Source organism: Ictidomys tridecemlineatus, chromosome 6 (genome assembly GCF_052094955.1).
Source record: "Ictidomys tridecemlineatus isolate mIctTri1 chromosome 6, mIctTri1.hap1, whole genome shotgun sequence".
NCBI classification, from domain to species: Eukaryota; Metazoa; Chordata; class Mammalia; order Rodentia; family Sciuridae; genus Ictidomys; species Ictidomys tridecemlineatus.
This window is the reverse complement of record NC_135482.1, coordinates 9,205,863-9,218,406: the sequence shown is the minus strand read 5'-3', so window position 1 is coordinate 9,218,406 and position 12,544 is coordinate 9,205,863. Positions and strand designations below refer to the sequence as shown.

Genomic DNA, 12,544 nt, shown 5'->3' with positions numbered 1-12,544 from the left:
CCATTGGGTGACAGGATAAAACTGAAACCTCACCCTACTGTTAGGCCCCCGCTGGTGTCCCCTCCTCAGGCAGAGCGGCTGGCGGGCTCCGAGTGACCACTGCGGGCGCCGGGCACAAAAGCTGCGGAATTCCAGGCACGAGTGCCGCAGCCAGCGGCTCTGGTTACTATGGTAACCAGCAGCCCACGCGGCGCGTGCGCATTTCTGCCGCGCCTCCGGCTTCCCGGAAGTGGTTTCCTCGGGGTCACGGCGCAGGCGCAGGCGCAGGCGCAGGCGCAGGATACGCGGGTAACACGCTGGGCGGAGGGTCGCCACTTGTGGCTCTGCGCGCGGGTCAGGACAGGGGCCTGGGTCACTGAACAAAGGGCGTCATGTCAGACAACGAGGACAAGTGAGTGCGGGAGTGGAACGGCCTTCGCTGGAACCTCGGGAGGGACGGGTGAGGCGGGGCCTGGACGAAGGCGGGTGGGGAACCTGGCGTCGCGCGGTGTGTCCAGGGGCCGGCACTGGAGCGTGCACCGGCCCGAAGCTGGGCAGCGACAGAGTGGAGCAGCGGGAAAGCTGAGTTCCAGCAGACTGCACCGAGCAGTGCACCACTGTGTCGAGGGTGGGATTAATATATTGAGATGAATTAAGTGGACCCCCGCTCTCCAGGCGCTCCTTTTCTGGAAGAGGGACAGACCCATAGGCAGACCCTGCGGGGGTCGTAGCAGTGGAAATAGCAAGTGAGAGGCCTCCAGAGGATGGTGTGTGCGCCGGGACCGGGTGATGTAGCAGAGGTAGTGAGAAGTGGGTTTAAATTCTGGATTTTTTCTTTTTTTGTACCGGGGATTGAACTCAGGGGCACTTGACCACCGACCCACATCCCCAGCCCTATTTTGTATTTTATTTAGAGACAGGGTCTCATCGAGTTGCTTATAGCACCTCGCCGTTGCTGAGGCTGGCTTTGAACTCACGATCCTCCTGCCCCAGCCTCCCAAGCCCCTGGGATGATAGGCGTGCGCCACCGCACCCTGCGGGTGGGGGCGGGGGAGGAATTGATACTGAGGATGGAACCCAGGGGCTCTACTGCTAAGCCACATCCCCACTCCTTTTTTTTTTTTTTAAATATTTTTTAGTTATAGGTGGACGCAATATATTTATTTTATGTGGTGCTGAGGATTTGAACCCACTGCCTCCCGCATGCTAAGCGAGCACTCTACCTCTGAGCCACAACCCCAGCCCCCAACTCCTTTTTAAATTTGAGACAGAACCTCACTAAATTACCAAGGTTCTTCTGAGTTGTTGAGCCTGGCCTCAAGTCTGTGATCCTCCTGTTTCAGTCTCTAGGATCATAGGCATGTACCACTACACCCAGCTTGTAGTAAGATTATGATAGAAGGGAGAGAGAGAGAAATTGGGGACAGTGAAGTTGAACAGCTTTGTCACAGATTTTGCACCAAGAGAGCACTTGGGATTAGGATTATGGAAGGGAGGAAAAAGAAAAGAAAGGTGGGTTTTATTGTTGGGTTTGTTGTGGGGTTTGGGGGGTTTTGTTTGTTTGTTTGTTTTTGGTATTGGGGGTGGAACCCCAGGGCTTCATGCATGCTGTACACACTACCACTGAACTGTATTCCCCAGTTTCAAATAAGTTTTTTGTTTTGTTTTGTTTTTTTAAGATGGGGATATAGCTGGCTGCAGTGGTGCATACCTATAATCCCAGTGACTTGGGAGGCTGTAACAGGAGGATCACAAAATCAAAAACAGCCTCAGCAACTTAGCAAGACCCTGTCTCTAAATAAGATATTTTTTAAAAACGGCTGGGAATGTGGCCCAGGGGTTGCACCTAGGTTCATTTCCCAGTTAAAAAAAAAAAAAAAAAAAAAAAAAGATGAGGAAATAACTATGTTTAAATGTAATTCAGTAGAGGGGCTGGGGATGTGGCTCAAGCGGTAGCGGTGCTCGCCTGGCATGCGTGCGGCCCGGGTTCGATCCTCAGCACCACATACAAACAAAGATGTTGTGTCCGCCGAGAACTATTAAAAATTCTCTCTTAAAAAAAAAATGTAATTCAGTAGAGAAGGAAACAGTGACGATGAATGAGTCTTAGCAAAATTTGGGGGACCGATGGGGTAAGATTGAAGGAGTAAAATGAGACAAAAGTTTGATTTGATCATCAAGTAGATAGTTATCAAGTGCCACCTACAGATCAGCTGAGATATTCAGATCTCTGACTCTGACTTTTTTTTTTTTATGGTACCAGGGATTGAACACAGTGGTGCTTAACCACTGAGCCCCATCCCCATCATCCCCAGCCGCCTTCTTCTTCTTCTTTTTTTTTTTTTTTTTTTTTTTTTTTGAGACAGGGTCTTACTAGGTTGCTTGCAGTCTTAAGTTGCTGAGGTTTGCTTCAAACCTGTGATTCTCCTGCCTCAGCTTCCCAAGCCACTGGGATTACAGATGTGCACCTCAGTCCCTGGCTCTACTTCTTTGATTCTGATAAGGTTCTAAGTGACTGATCTCTTTTCCTGAACAGTTTTGATGGTGATGACTTTGATGATGTGGAGGAGGATGAAGGGCTAGATGACTTGGAGAATGCTGAGGAGGTGAGTATTCAGCCTTAGGCTCCTACCTCTCTACAGCTCAGCTGCCAGATGGCAAGGCAGGTGATAATTGTCTAATTGTTCTGACTCTTCTTTGTGGTCCAGGATACTGCCATAGTCATTCCCAGTTGAAGCGTTTCAGTCCTGGGTAGCAGAGCGATCCTGTGGGGCCCATTTGGTCTATAGCCCCAAACTAATAGTTGAAACATCGCTGTCATTTATTCAGCAAATGTGCTGAATATTTATTATCTGACAGGTGCTCTGCAAGTTGGGGCTCTATAGGGAGCATGAGGGCAAGTGGCCTGGGATAAGGCTGCATAGGTAAGCAGGGCCAAGATCAGGCAGGATTTTGGAGCCTAATGCCAGTAGGAAGCCAAGTTTTGAGCTAGGACTGGCACAATCCAGTTTTCATTTTAGAATGCAACATTCTGGGCTGGGTGTGGTAGCTCACACATGTAATCCCAGCTGCTCAGAAGGTTGAGGCAGGAGGATCATGAATTCAAAAGCGAGGTGCTAAGTAACTCAGTGAGACCCTGTCTCTAAATATTTAAAAATACAAAATAGGGCTGGGGATGTGGCTCAGTGGTCAAATGCCTCTGAGTTCAATCCCTAGTACCAAAAAAAAAAAAAAAAAGGAATGCAACATTCTGACTTCAAGAAGAGTGAGAAGTGGGGCTGGGGATGTGGCTCAATGGTAGAGTGCTTGCCTGGCACACATAAGGCCCTGGGTTCAATCCCTACACCCAGATAAATAAACAAAAAACAAAACAAAAATTCCAAGAGTAAGGAGTGGGTTAAGGACAAGAGAGAAAGACCAATCAGGGACTTCCAGGTGAGTGGCCCAGGGATTAGATGTGGGTGCTGGTAGAGTAAGTGATGAGAAGACAGAAGAGAGATTTTAGTGGGTTGGATATGAAGCTGAGAAAGTCAGATGCCTCCCAGTTGTTTTCCGACTGGAGCAGCTAGATGGATGGATTGCCAGTTTTGAGGATAAAAAATTTCTTTCCTGTAAGATTGAGGGAGAGAGAAGAGCTGCATGTCTCCTGGAGAGAGATCCCTCAATTTTTTTCAGGCTGGAAGCTGAAGCTCTTCTGTTTTTATTTTCTTTCTCTGCCCGACACTCTTAGGTACCCATCTGTTCACTTGAGTCAGAAGCTTTCTCTACCCTTTGGTCCCCTTTCTGTCCCTGTTCTTTTGATTGTGTCTCCTAGATGTGCTCTGTCCTGCCTGTCTCTCCACTCCTGGTGCCTTAGCCTGGCTGAAATGTCACTCTTCATTTGCTTCCTGGCAGGAGACTGTGGCCAGCCACCCTGCCCGTGTCTCGCCTAGTGCTGCTCTGCTTGCTGTCCTGTTACCATCATGTTTTTATCTCCCTGTGGGATTGATCACTACTGGGCCCCTCAGTGGTCTCTCTGCTTCTGCTCTTGGCCCTATATCATGTTCTCAACAGAGTACACAGAGCTTTCCTTTTATCTATTCATTTCCCCAACCAACTCGAACTCTCCAGGAATCTCTTGGCCCTATATCATGTTCTCAACAGAGTACCAGAAATCCTTCCTCCCGCACTTCCAGCACTTCCCCAACCAACTCTCCAGGAATCCCCCGGAGAACTCCAAAGTAGTGGGTGCCCAGGCGGACAGCAGGGGTCTAATATACAATTGAATACACCGCCTGACATAACCATCATCATCTCAATGGCTTGCTGGCATCACCTCTCAACCACTGAGTCACCTCTCAACCACTCCATTCTGGCAAAAATGCCATGCGTCACTTGACTGTGGCTCTCAGCACTGGGGATTGAACCCAGGGGTGCTTTGCCACTCACTACATCCCCAGCCATTTTTCTCTTATTTTGGTATAGGGTCTCACTGAGTTGCTTAGGGCTTCACTAAATGGATGAGGCTGGCCTCAGATCCTGTTGTCTCCGCCTCCCGAGTTGCTGGGATTATGGGCAAGCACCACCTTGCCCAATCATCAGTAGCTCTTCAGTGTGTGAATATGTATGACTCTTCCTGCGCCACCCTGACTTGACCCACTGGCTCAGTGTCCCTATCTGAAAGAGGGGTGTTTTTGCCTTGCTTTCTGCTTAGGGTGTGCTTATGGACTTCTTATAGGGCAACCAATCTGGGACCAGCCCATCTGGTCCTAGAAGTTTTTGTTTCACTCCCTTTTGGTTGAGGAACTGGGCTTTGGAATACCACTTATAATTCCTCTTCTGTATTATTGGGTCTGAGATTTTGGCAATGTTAGCTGACTCTCCAGACCTCTGGAATGGGGACTGTAATTCCTACCTCATAAGGTTGGTATGGAGATTAACGAGGTACTAGCAGTAGCATGGCTCTTGGCATCCAGTAAGCATTAATGGTGTTGGTCATCGTTCACCCTCCCTCCACTCAAGGAAGGTACCCTGAAGTTTTCCTTTTTTGTCTTGGTGTCCAGGAGGGCCAGGAGAACGTTGAGATCCTTCCTTCTGGGGAGCGACCGCAGGCCAACCAGAAGCGAATCACCACCCCATACATGACCAAGTATGAGCGAGCCCGAGTGCTGGGCACCCGAGCTCTTCAGATTGCGTAAGTGTGGCCCCTTCACTATCTTCTCCATCCGGTGGGCCACAGTGAGTGCTCTGCTATCGATCCTGCTCAGCCTGGCACTCGGAAACAAACCCTCCCTGCTCTCAGATCTGAACACAGTGCATGCCAGGCATCGTGCTGGACTCATCCCTCAGAAGCCTGTAATCCAATAGGAGAGCATGAGAAGTAACTGAGAAGTCAAATAACATTGTAGGAGGAAAATAATGAACAACAGCTAGAGGATGTCTGTTAGGTTGTGAAGCAAAACAAGAGTGTGAATTCAGAGCCCTAGACGATTGATTGTGTGCCAGTAGTCAGGAGGGCTGCCCCAGCACCCTTGGGACTTAGCAGGTCCTTTTTTTTCCCTGCCTGGTGTTGGGGTTCAAACCCAGGGCCTGTGCATTTAACTGGTTCTTTATTCAAGGGAGATCACAGCCCAGAATAGTGACGGGCTTTAGGGACTTGACAGTTAGCCGCCTTTCCTTCTTTGCCAAGTTTAGAAGAACAAGATCCAAGGAGAGTCAGTAGCTGGGTGGAGAGCAGGTTGTGACCTAATGAGCACAGCGGTGCAGGCCTCCCTGTGCCTCTGATGTCTCAGCCACATGGAGAACAGACCAGTGGCATCTTCTGCTGGCAGGCGTCTTTGAGCAAGCTGGCCTCTGGAAGAGGCTGGGCACAGGCCTTTTTCCCCAGGCTTACCTGGGCATGAGTAAGGGAGGGGACAGTGTGAGCTCAGTGGTGTTAGTGGTACTCTAATGTCATGCACTGGGATATGTGAGACAAGGAAAGGAATCCCTACGCCAAGCTTGTGACAGGCTAGTGCAGGGGGCTGTGAGAGTCTGGAGGAGAGGGGCTCAAGGAAGGAATCAGGCCAGGAGGCAAAGCAGGGCCTGTGTGCTGAGGAGTGGCGATGCTGTCTAGCACTAGACATTTTTTTTTAAGCAATATCTTTATCTTTATGTGGTGCTGAGGATTGAACCCTGTGCCTCATGCATGCTAGACGAGCACTCTACCACTGAGCCACAACCCCAGCCCCTAGCACTGGACTTTTCTTTCCTCCAGTCCAGTGACCACCTGTGATCTCCCTGTCTACCTTGATAAAGGTTTTTAGGAGAAGGCAATATTCTTACCTGTTTCTCAGCAAAATCCCCCCTACCATGCTGGTCGCACTGCTTGATTTTCTAAGTGAGATGAGAAACGTACATTCAGTGCAATATCTTTTGGTTCCATTGGGATCAGATCCTCCAGGCCTGCACTATCAATTATGGTAGCCTCTAGTTCCATGTGGCCATTTAAGTTTAGTAAAATCAAATAAGATAAGAAGTTTGGTTTCTGTCTCACTGGCCACATCACCAGGTAGTTAGCAGCCCTGGGTGGCTGGTGGCCACCCCAAGGGAAGCACGGATCTATTTCCCTTGTGGAAGCTGCTCTGCAGGGCATACTCCTCCAGGCTAAAATGAACTAGCAGGAAGAATATTTCCTAAATCATTTTTCAAACAAATAGACTATAGATGTGCAGTCAGTCAGCTCTTTGACACTGAGAAACTGCCGGTGCCTGTCAGGGAGATGAAGGTAGTAAGGATGTGACTTCCAGCCTGCTGGGTGTTTCTGCAGGAGAGCTGGACCTGTGCGAGGACCTAGGCAGAACCCAGGGAAGAAATGGGTGGTACTTTTGAAGGGGTACAGAAAAGGGGGGGGCCCTTGAAGGGTTTAGGGTGCATGCCCATTTCTGCAGGGATGGGTAAAGGGAGGTGGGTTTGTGGGTACCCCAGGTGCAGGAAGTGGCACAAGTAAAGGTCTAGTTAGAGGCAGATGCTATGGGTTGTGGCGGTGGGTAGCCTGGGCACAACACTGTAAAAGATGCCCTAGAGCCCAAGTGACACTGGCATTCATCCATTCATCTGGTGGGCAGTGTGGAGCACTTCAAAGTGTTGAAGCCAACGTCTAGATCACTCCCAAGTCCAAGTGTCTTGGTTTTCTTCGGGAGCAAGGCATGGTCCAGCATGGAGCATTCTGTGTTGCTCCTTGCAGTTAAGGGATAAGACACCATCTGGTGCCCTTGGACAGACAGGCTTGTGACCTTGCACTCAAGTGCTGAAGTTTCCATTTGGTTCATTAGCACCACCTGGTGGCTGGTGAAGTTGCTCATACTCTCTTCCTAAACAGGGGACGTGTGTATGCGGAGGCTACAGTGAGATATAGATTACTTATGGGTCCACCCTAGTTTGCAAATTGTGGGCTTGTGGTGGGCGCTGGATGATGAATGGCCTTGAGTTATTCATATCTTGAAAGGGAGACGGTACAGGAAGGTCAGGACAAGCATTTTGCTACATTCTTTAAAGCTTTATGTTTTGGGGACATTTGTTGAATTTTTTTTCTTGGTATTAGGGATTGAACCCAGAGCCTCACTCATGCTAAGCACATGCTCCTACTGAGCCACATATTTTATTTTTTATTTTGAAGAGTGTCTTGGTAAGTTTCCCAGGGTGTCCTGGAACTTGCGATCTTCCTGCTTTGGCCTCTCCAGTAGCTGGGGTTTTAGGCTCGCTTCCTGCCCCTGGCTAAATACTTATTGAGAGAGGATATAGGGAAAGTTAAGCTTGGTTTCTGTCCTTGAGAAATATTCAAGCTTTTGAAAGTAACAGAAATGAGAATGCTTAATGATAAAATTAGTAATTGGTGGGCTGATTATCAGAGTAATTTGGGTATCTTTGTGAATGCAGATTTTCAGACCCCTTTATGAGAGATTCTGTTCAGAGGGTCTGGAGAAGGACCCTGGAGCCTGTGTTTTTAGCATGCTCTCCTAGTAATTCTGGATCCATTAGTGTCAATTCAAGCTGGAATAATTAAGATGGACTTCCTGGAAGAGGCAGTAGCCTAGACTCAGTTTTCCCCTGTTGTTTGGAGCCTGTGCGCTGGGCCAGGCAGTAACTGGGGCCTGCCCCGTCCCCCCTTGGGGAATCACGAGTCCTGGGCCACCAGCCGCTCATGGTCTGTTGTGGACAGTGCTCCAGCGAGAAGAGAGAAGCACGTGTGCACTGAGTGGGGTGCTGGAGGTGCAGTGGGCATTTCCAGGAGGTGTTCTGGCTCCCATGTTGGCATGCAGAGAAGGGGCTTGAGGAGGACTCAGAACAGAAACAGTGTGAATGTCCAGGGGCCTTAACTGTAGTCTACTGGTCATTTGGCTCGCAGCTGTGGCGGCAGGGAGGTCCCAGAGCATGGCTCCACGGGCGGGCCTTGTGCTGCATCCTCATCTGGCGGAGGGCGTCCTGTGGTGGGACAGCTAGTGTGCTGGCTACCTCGGGGCTCTTCCTCTTACTTATTTCATCTTTTTTGGTGCTTGGGGACTGAACCCAGGGCCTTGTGCATGCGAGTCAAGCACTATAACAGCTGAGCCAGAGCCCCAGCCCTCTTTTCTCTTGTAAAGTCACTAATGCCATCCATCATGGGGCCCACCCTTATGACTTCATCTAATACTAACTACCTTCCAAAGGTTCCACCTCTAGATACCATTGACATGAATTTGGGGGACACTTTCAAGCCATAGCACCAGGGAACTGTAGTAGTTGGTATGGCTTGAACGTGGGGTAAACTTGGGGAAGTGGCCTAAGAAGGGCTTGAAAGGTTAACAGGGAGCAGACTGACTTCTGGCCTAGTGGCCATGGGGAGTCCAGACAGGCTGGGAGCCGATGAGTGTCTGTGGAGGCTGGGAGGAGCCAGGCTGAAGAGCGGGGAATGCTAGAGCGGGAAAACGGGGCTAGGCACAGAGGCAGGGCCGTGGTGCTGGCTGGGTGGTCAGGGTAGAGTGCACTTGTGGGTGGCATTTCTGCCATGGCCGCAGAACTGGGGTCTGCAGTAGGAGCAGGCACGTTTCTTGGTGGGGGAGCTGACATGATGATTGTCATGTGGCCTAGTAATAAAGGCTTACACTTGTCATATTTATAACACCTTAAGTTTATAGGTCTTGAGCTTATTACATGGAGAGCATGTGGGGCTCAAATGTTGGCTCTACCACTTCCTGGCTGTGTGAACTTGGGCAAGTTACTGACCTCTCTGTGCCTCGGTTTTATTGTCAGTAAAATGAAAATCAAAATAGTGCTCACCTCCCATAGATAGTATGTGAAAGGAGCGGGCAGCAGCAGCTGGTGCGTAGTGAGCCCTCACCCCGGCGGAGGTCGTTTCCTTCATCTTGCAGTGGGGATGCTGAGATCTGGAGGGAAGTTAAGTGACTTGTCTGGACCATTTACATGTGCACGTTGGAGTCCATCTGCTGAGTCCGTTCTCTTCCCTCAGTGGCCACTCCCCACTGCACCTGCCTACCTAGAAGGTGACCTTGCTAGGTGAGGGCTGGGATGCTGGTCCCGCCCTTGCTGCCCGCTGGGCCCTTCCCCCTGTGCCTGCCATCTCTCCTGACACCTGTCCTGTGCCTGCAGGATGTGTGCCCCCGTGATGGTGGAGCTGGAGGGGGAGACAGACCCCTTGCTCATCGCCATGAAGGAGCTCAAGTAAGTCGCCCAGGCAGGCCCCTCTCGGCTTCCCTGGCGGGGCAGCTGGTGCTTGTTCCCAGGATCCGGGGTCCATTCAAGAGTCAGCCTACCAGGAGGGAGGAGGGAGAGGAACGAGGGGACCAGCTGAGAGGAGGGCGTCACTGAGACATGGACCTCGACACTGTTCCTTCTGATGCAGCGCTGGAGTCACCATCTCTCATGTACTGTGACTTCTCCCCTGCCACAGGGCCCGAAAGATCCCCATCATCATTCGCCGCTACCTGCCCGATGGGAGCTATGAAGACTGGGGGGTGGACGAGCTCATCATCACCGACTGAGCTGGAGCCTCCTGACCTGGCCACACCCAGTTTCTGTCCCCATTTTATACCTGTAAATAATAAACTATTCCACCTTCCGCCCCGCTCCTCTAGCTGTGTGATGCCACCTCGTGCTTCTTCCCCATTCCCACCCTGCTACCCGGAGCGCACAGTCAGCACTTACCAGTGGCCCTGGGGCTGTCAGCCCTTGGCCCCTGTGGCTCCCCCACATCCCTCCCTCCATCTCCCCGTTCACCAGAGCAAAGGCGGCTGCAGGGGAGATACCTCAGCTGCCTTCCCAGAGACAGACGAGTCTTTGTGCCCAGGGAGCTGGTTGCCAGGGAAACCCCCAATTTCCTTTCCAGTGGGGACTGGCTGCAGGGGCTTCTCCCTTCTCAGGAGTATCACAGAGCAGGTCTCATCAAGCCACCCATTGTTTCCTAAGGACCTGCCTGGAGCTCTTATCGAGGTTGGATCCCCTTTCAGGAGAGCGCCCCAGCAGGAAGCTTGGGGTTGCGTGGCTCTCCACCCGCCCCGCGCAGCCCCGCTGGGCAAGTCAGCAGCTGGAGCAAGGGCCGAGCACCTGCTCATCCTCCCCACTCTGTCCTACTTCTCAGGCCACTGCCTCACACTGCCCTTCATGGTGCATCTCTGACCTGCCACACCTGTGCCCTGCCCTTCCCGCTGCTGTAAGATACCCTTTCCCTCTCGGGGGCTCCTGGTCCTCGGGCCTTCCCAGGGATGGCTTCAGCTGGAGCTGGGGCATCCCTTCCTTGGCCTAGTACCAGTGGGGCTGCTGCTCTTCTCCACAGTGCTCACCCTGGCCCGGAGGCCCTGTTACACGGCTCCCCGCTTCTGAGAGTAAGGAGAAAGGGTACAGCACACCCACATAGACAGGAGTAGGCAGGAGGGGAGATCGGTCCCTTCTACTGCCAGCTGCCTTCCAGGAAGAGGAGGAGCCCGGCTCTCCCACCTCTGTAAAGAGGCAGGGCTCCCACTGTTGCGCCCAGGTTGGAAGGATGAGTGACCGCAAGTGTGGGCGGGGTGTTTTCTGCTCTGGAGAAGGGTTAACTCAGGGAGGGTGGACTTCGCACCCCTGCCACCCTCCTCCAAGCCCATGGAATCCTTTAATCAAGTTGGGTGCTGAAATTTCAGCTCTGAAATGCCGCCTTTGTGCCGGCATCCAGGCGGCCGCCCCAGAGTGCGGGGGTCACTTTCTTGGCCCCATTTCTCTAAATGGTCTCTTTGTTCCCTGCTGGGCTGCTCAGTATCAGATGTGATTAAAGGGAGATGAGGTTTGGGCCGGAGAGGAGGAGAGTTAACCCTTCAGGGAAAGGGCTAAAGGAAGTGGGAGGAAAGGGTGTTTTCTCTTTCCTCCCCCTCCCCCTTCCCATTCTCTTCTTTGAGGAGACCCTTGTTATTCCGCTGGCCGGGCCAAGGTTTGACTTCTGGAGTATGAAGTCACCTGCCGCCACTATTGGCTCTATACTTTCTTGCCTGAAACACCTGGATCCTGCTCTCCTTACAGAGAGCTCCTGCCATTCCAAGGCCCAAACATGCCCAGAGCCTTTGGTCTATGGGCTGTGTACAGTCAGGTCTTCTGGCTTTTGTGGGTCATTACCCTCCCACAACTGGTCATTTCCCAGCCAGCCTCCCAAGCCTCTCCATGTGCTCCTCCAGCTCCATATCCACAACCCCCCACCAAGAGCAGGAGCCGTGAAGACTGGAAATGGACAAGTGTCCTATCTTTGAATAAAGGGGAAGGGTTGAGTTTTAAAATGAGCACCTAAGGTTAGTCCTGAAGGGTACCTGACAGAATTCTAGAATGGATGGTTACACACCTGAGCCCTCAGATCACGCTGCAGGAATCCGGGGGCTGGCATAGGGTTCTTTTCCTTTTTTTTTTTTTTTTTTTCCCAGAACCAGGATGGACCCGGGGCCTTGCGTACGTAGGCAAGTGTTCTACCACTGAACTACAGGATAGTATCTAAGGTCAATCCTGTCACATCAGTTTCTTTTTTCCAGTGGTTTCTGGTCTCACGGGTCTAGGGAATGCTACCCATCAGTGAATCTTGATTTTAGCGCATCGCTGGGCAGTCTCCAGGCCCTGTGGTGGATGAAGGCCGGGCACCATGGGAGCAGAGATGTGAGGAGGTATTTCAGAGCTGACTAGACAGTCCTTCCCTGAGAGTGTGGAGAGCAGAAGGAATGGGCAGCGGTACTTAGTGCTGTACGCAGGGCCCTGTCTCTTCATTTTGACCTTTATTAGTGACTTAAAGGAGGATATTCAAGTTTGCAGATACATAATGCTCTGAAGGAGAGCCGCATTCCAAGACTTAACATAGGGGGGAAAGGGTCAGATCCAACAGGATGAAGTCTGTTAAAGATCAGCATAAAATCCTGCATTTATCTACGACAAAATGAAATGCCAAAAACAACTTTATATCCAATTTGGGTGGTGTGACTTTGCAACAGATACTGTTGGAGAGAGCAGGGGTTTCAGTTACCAAACTTCATGAGGCCAACATTTTGGGGAAGGTGGCCTGAAGAGCCTGGTGCAGCTTCCAGATGGGGTCTGCCCACCTGGG

The 12,544-nt window shown here is 51.3% G+C and overlaps 1 protein-coding gene and 1 long non-coding RNA gene across 3 annotated transcripts; one reads left to right on the top strand and one right to left on the bottom strand.

Annotated features, from left to right (window-relative positions):
- Positions 1-232: 232 nt before the first annotated feature.
- On the top strand, positions 233-10,054 carry Polr2f (RNA polymerase II, I and III subunit F). 2 transcript variants are annotated; one of them, XM_005322262.5, is made up of 5 exons: positions 233-391; positions 2,516-2,585; positions 5,022-5,152; positions 9,586-9,657; positions 9,887-10,054. In XM_005322262.5, exons 1-5 carry the CDS (start codon positions 372-374, stop codon positions 9,975-9,977), a joined length of 384 nt encoding a protein of 127 aa, XP_005322319.1. In that variant the 5' UTR covers positions 233-371; the 3' UTR covers positions 9,978-10,054. The 2 variants fall into 2 exon arrangements, with proteins under 2 accessions (XP_005322319.1, XP_077908886.1); XM_078052760.1 differs by having other exon boundaries at positions 9,839-10,054.
- LOC144378520 (uncharacterized) lies at positions 9,089-11,006 on the bottom strand. Its single transcript, XR_013440267.1, has 2 exons — positions 10,776-11,006; positions 9,089-9,362 (listed from the first exon to the last, which is right to left on the bottom strand). It is a non-coding gene; the product is annotated as an uncharacterized LOC144378520 (long non-coding RNA).
- Positions 11,007-12,544: the final 1,538 nt, after the last annotated feature.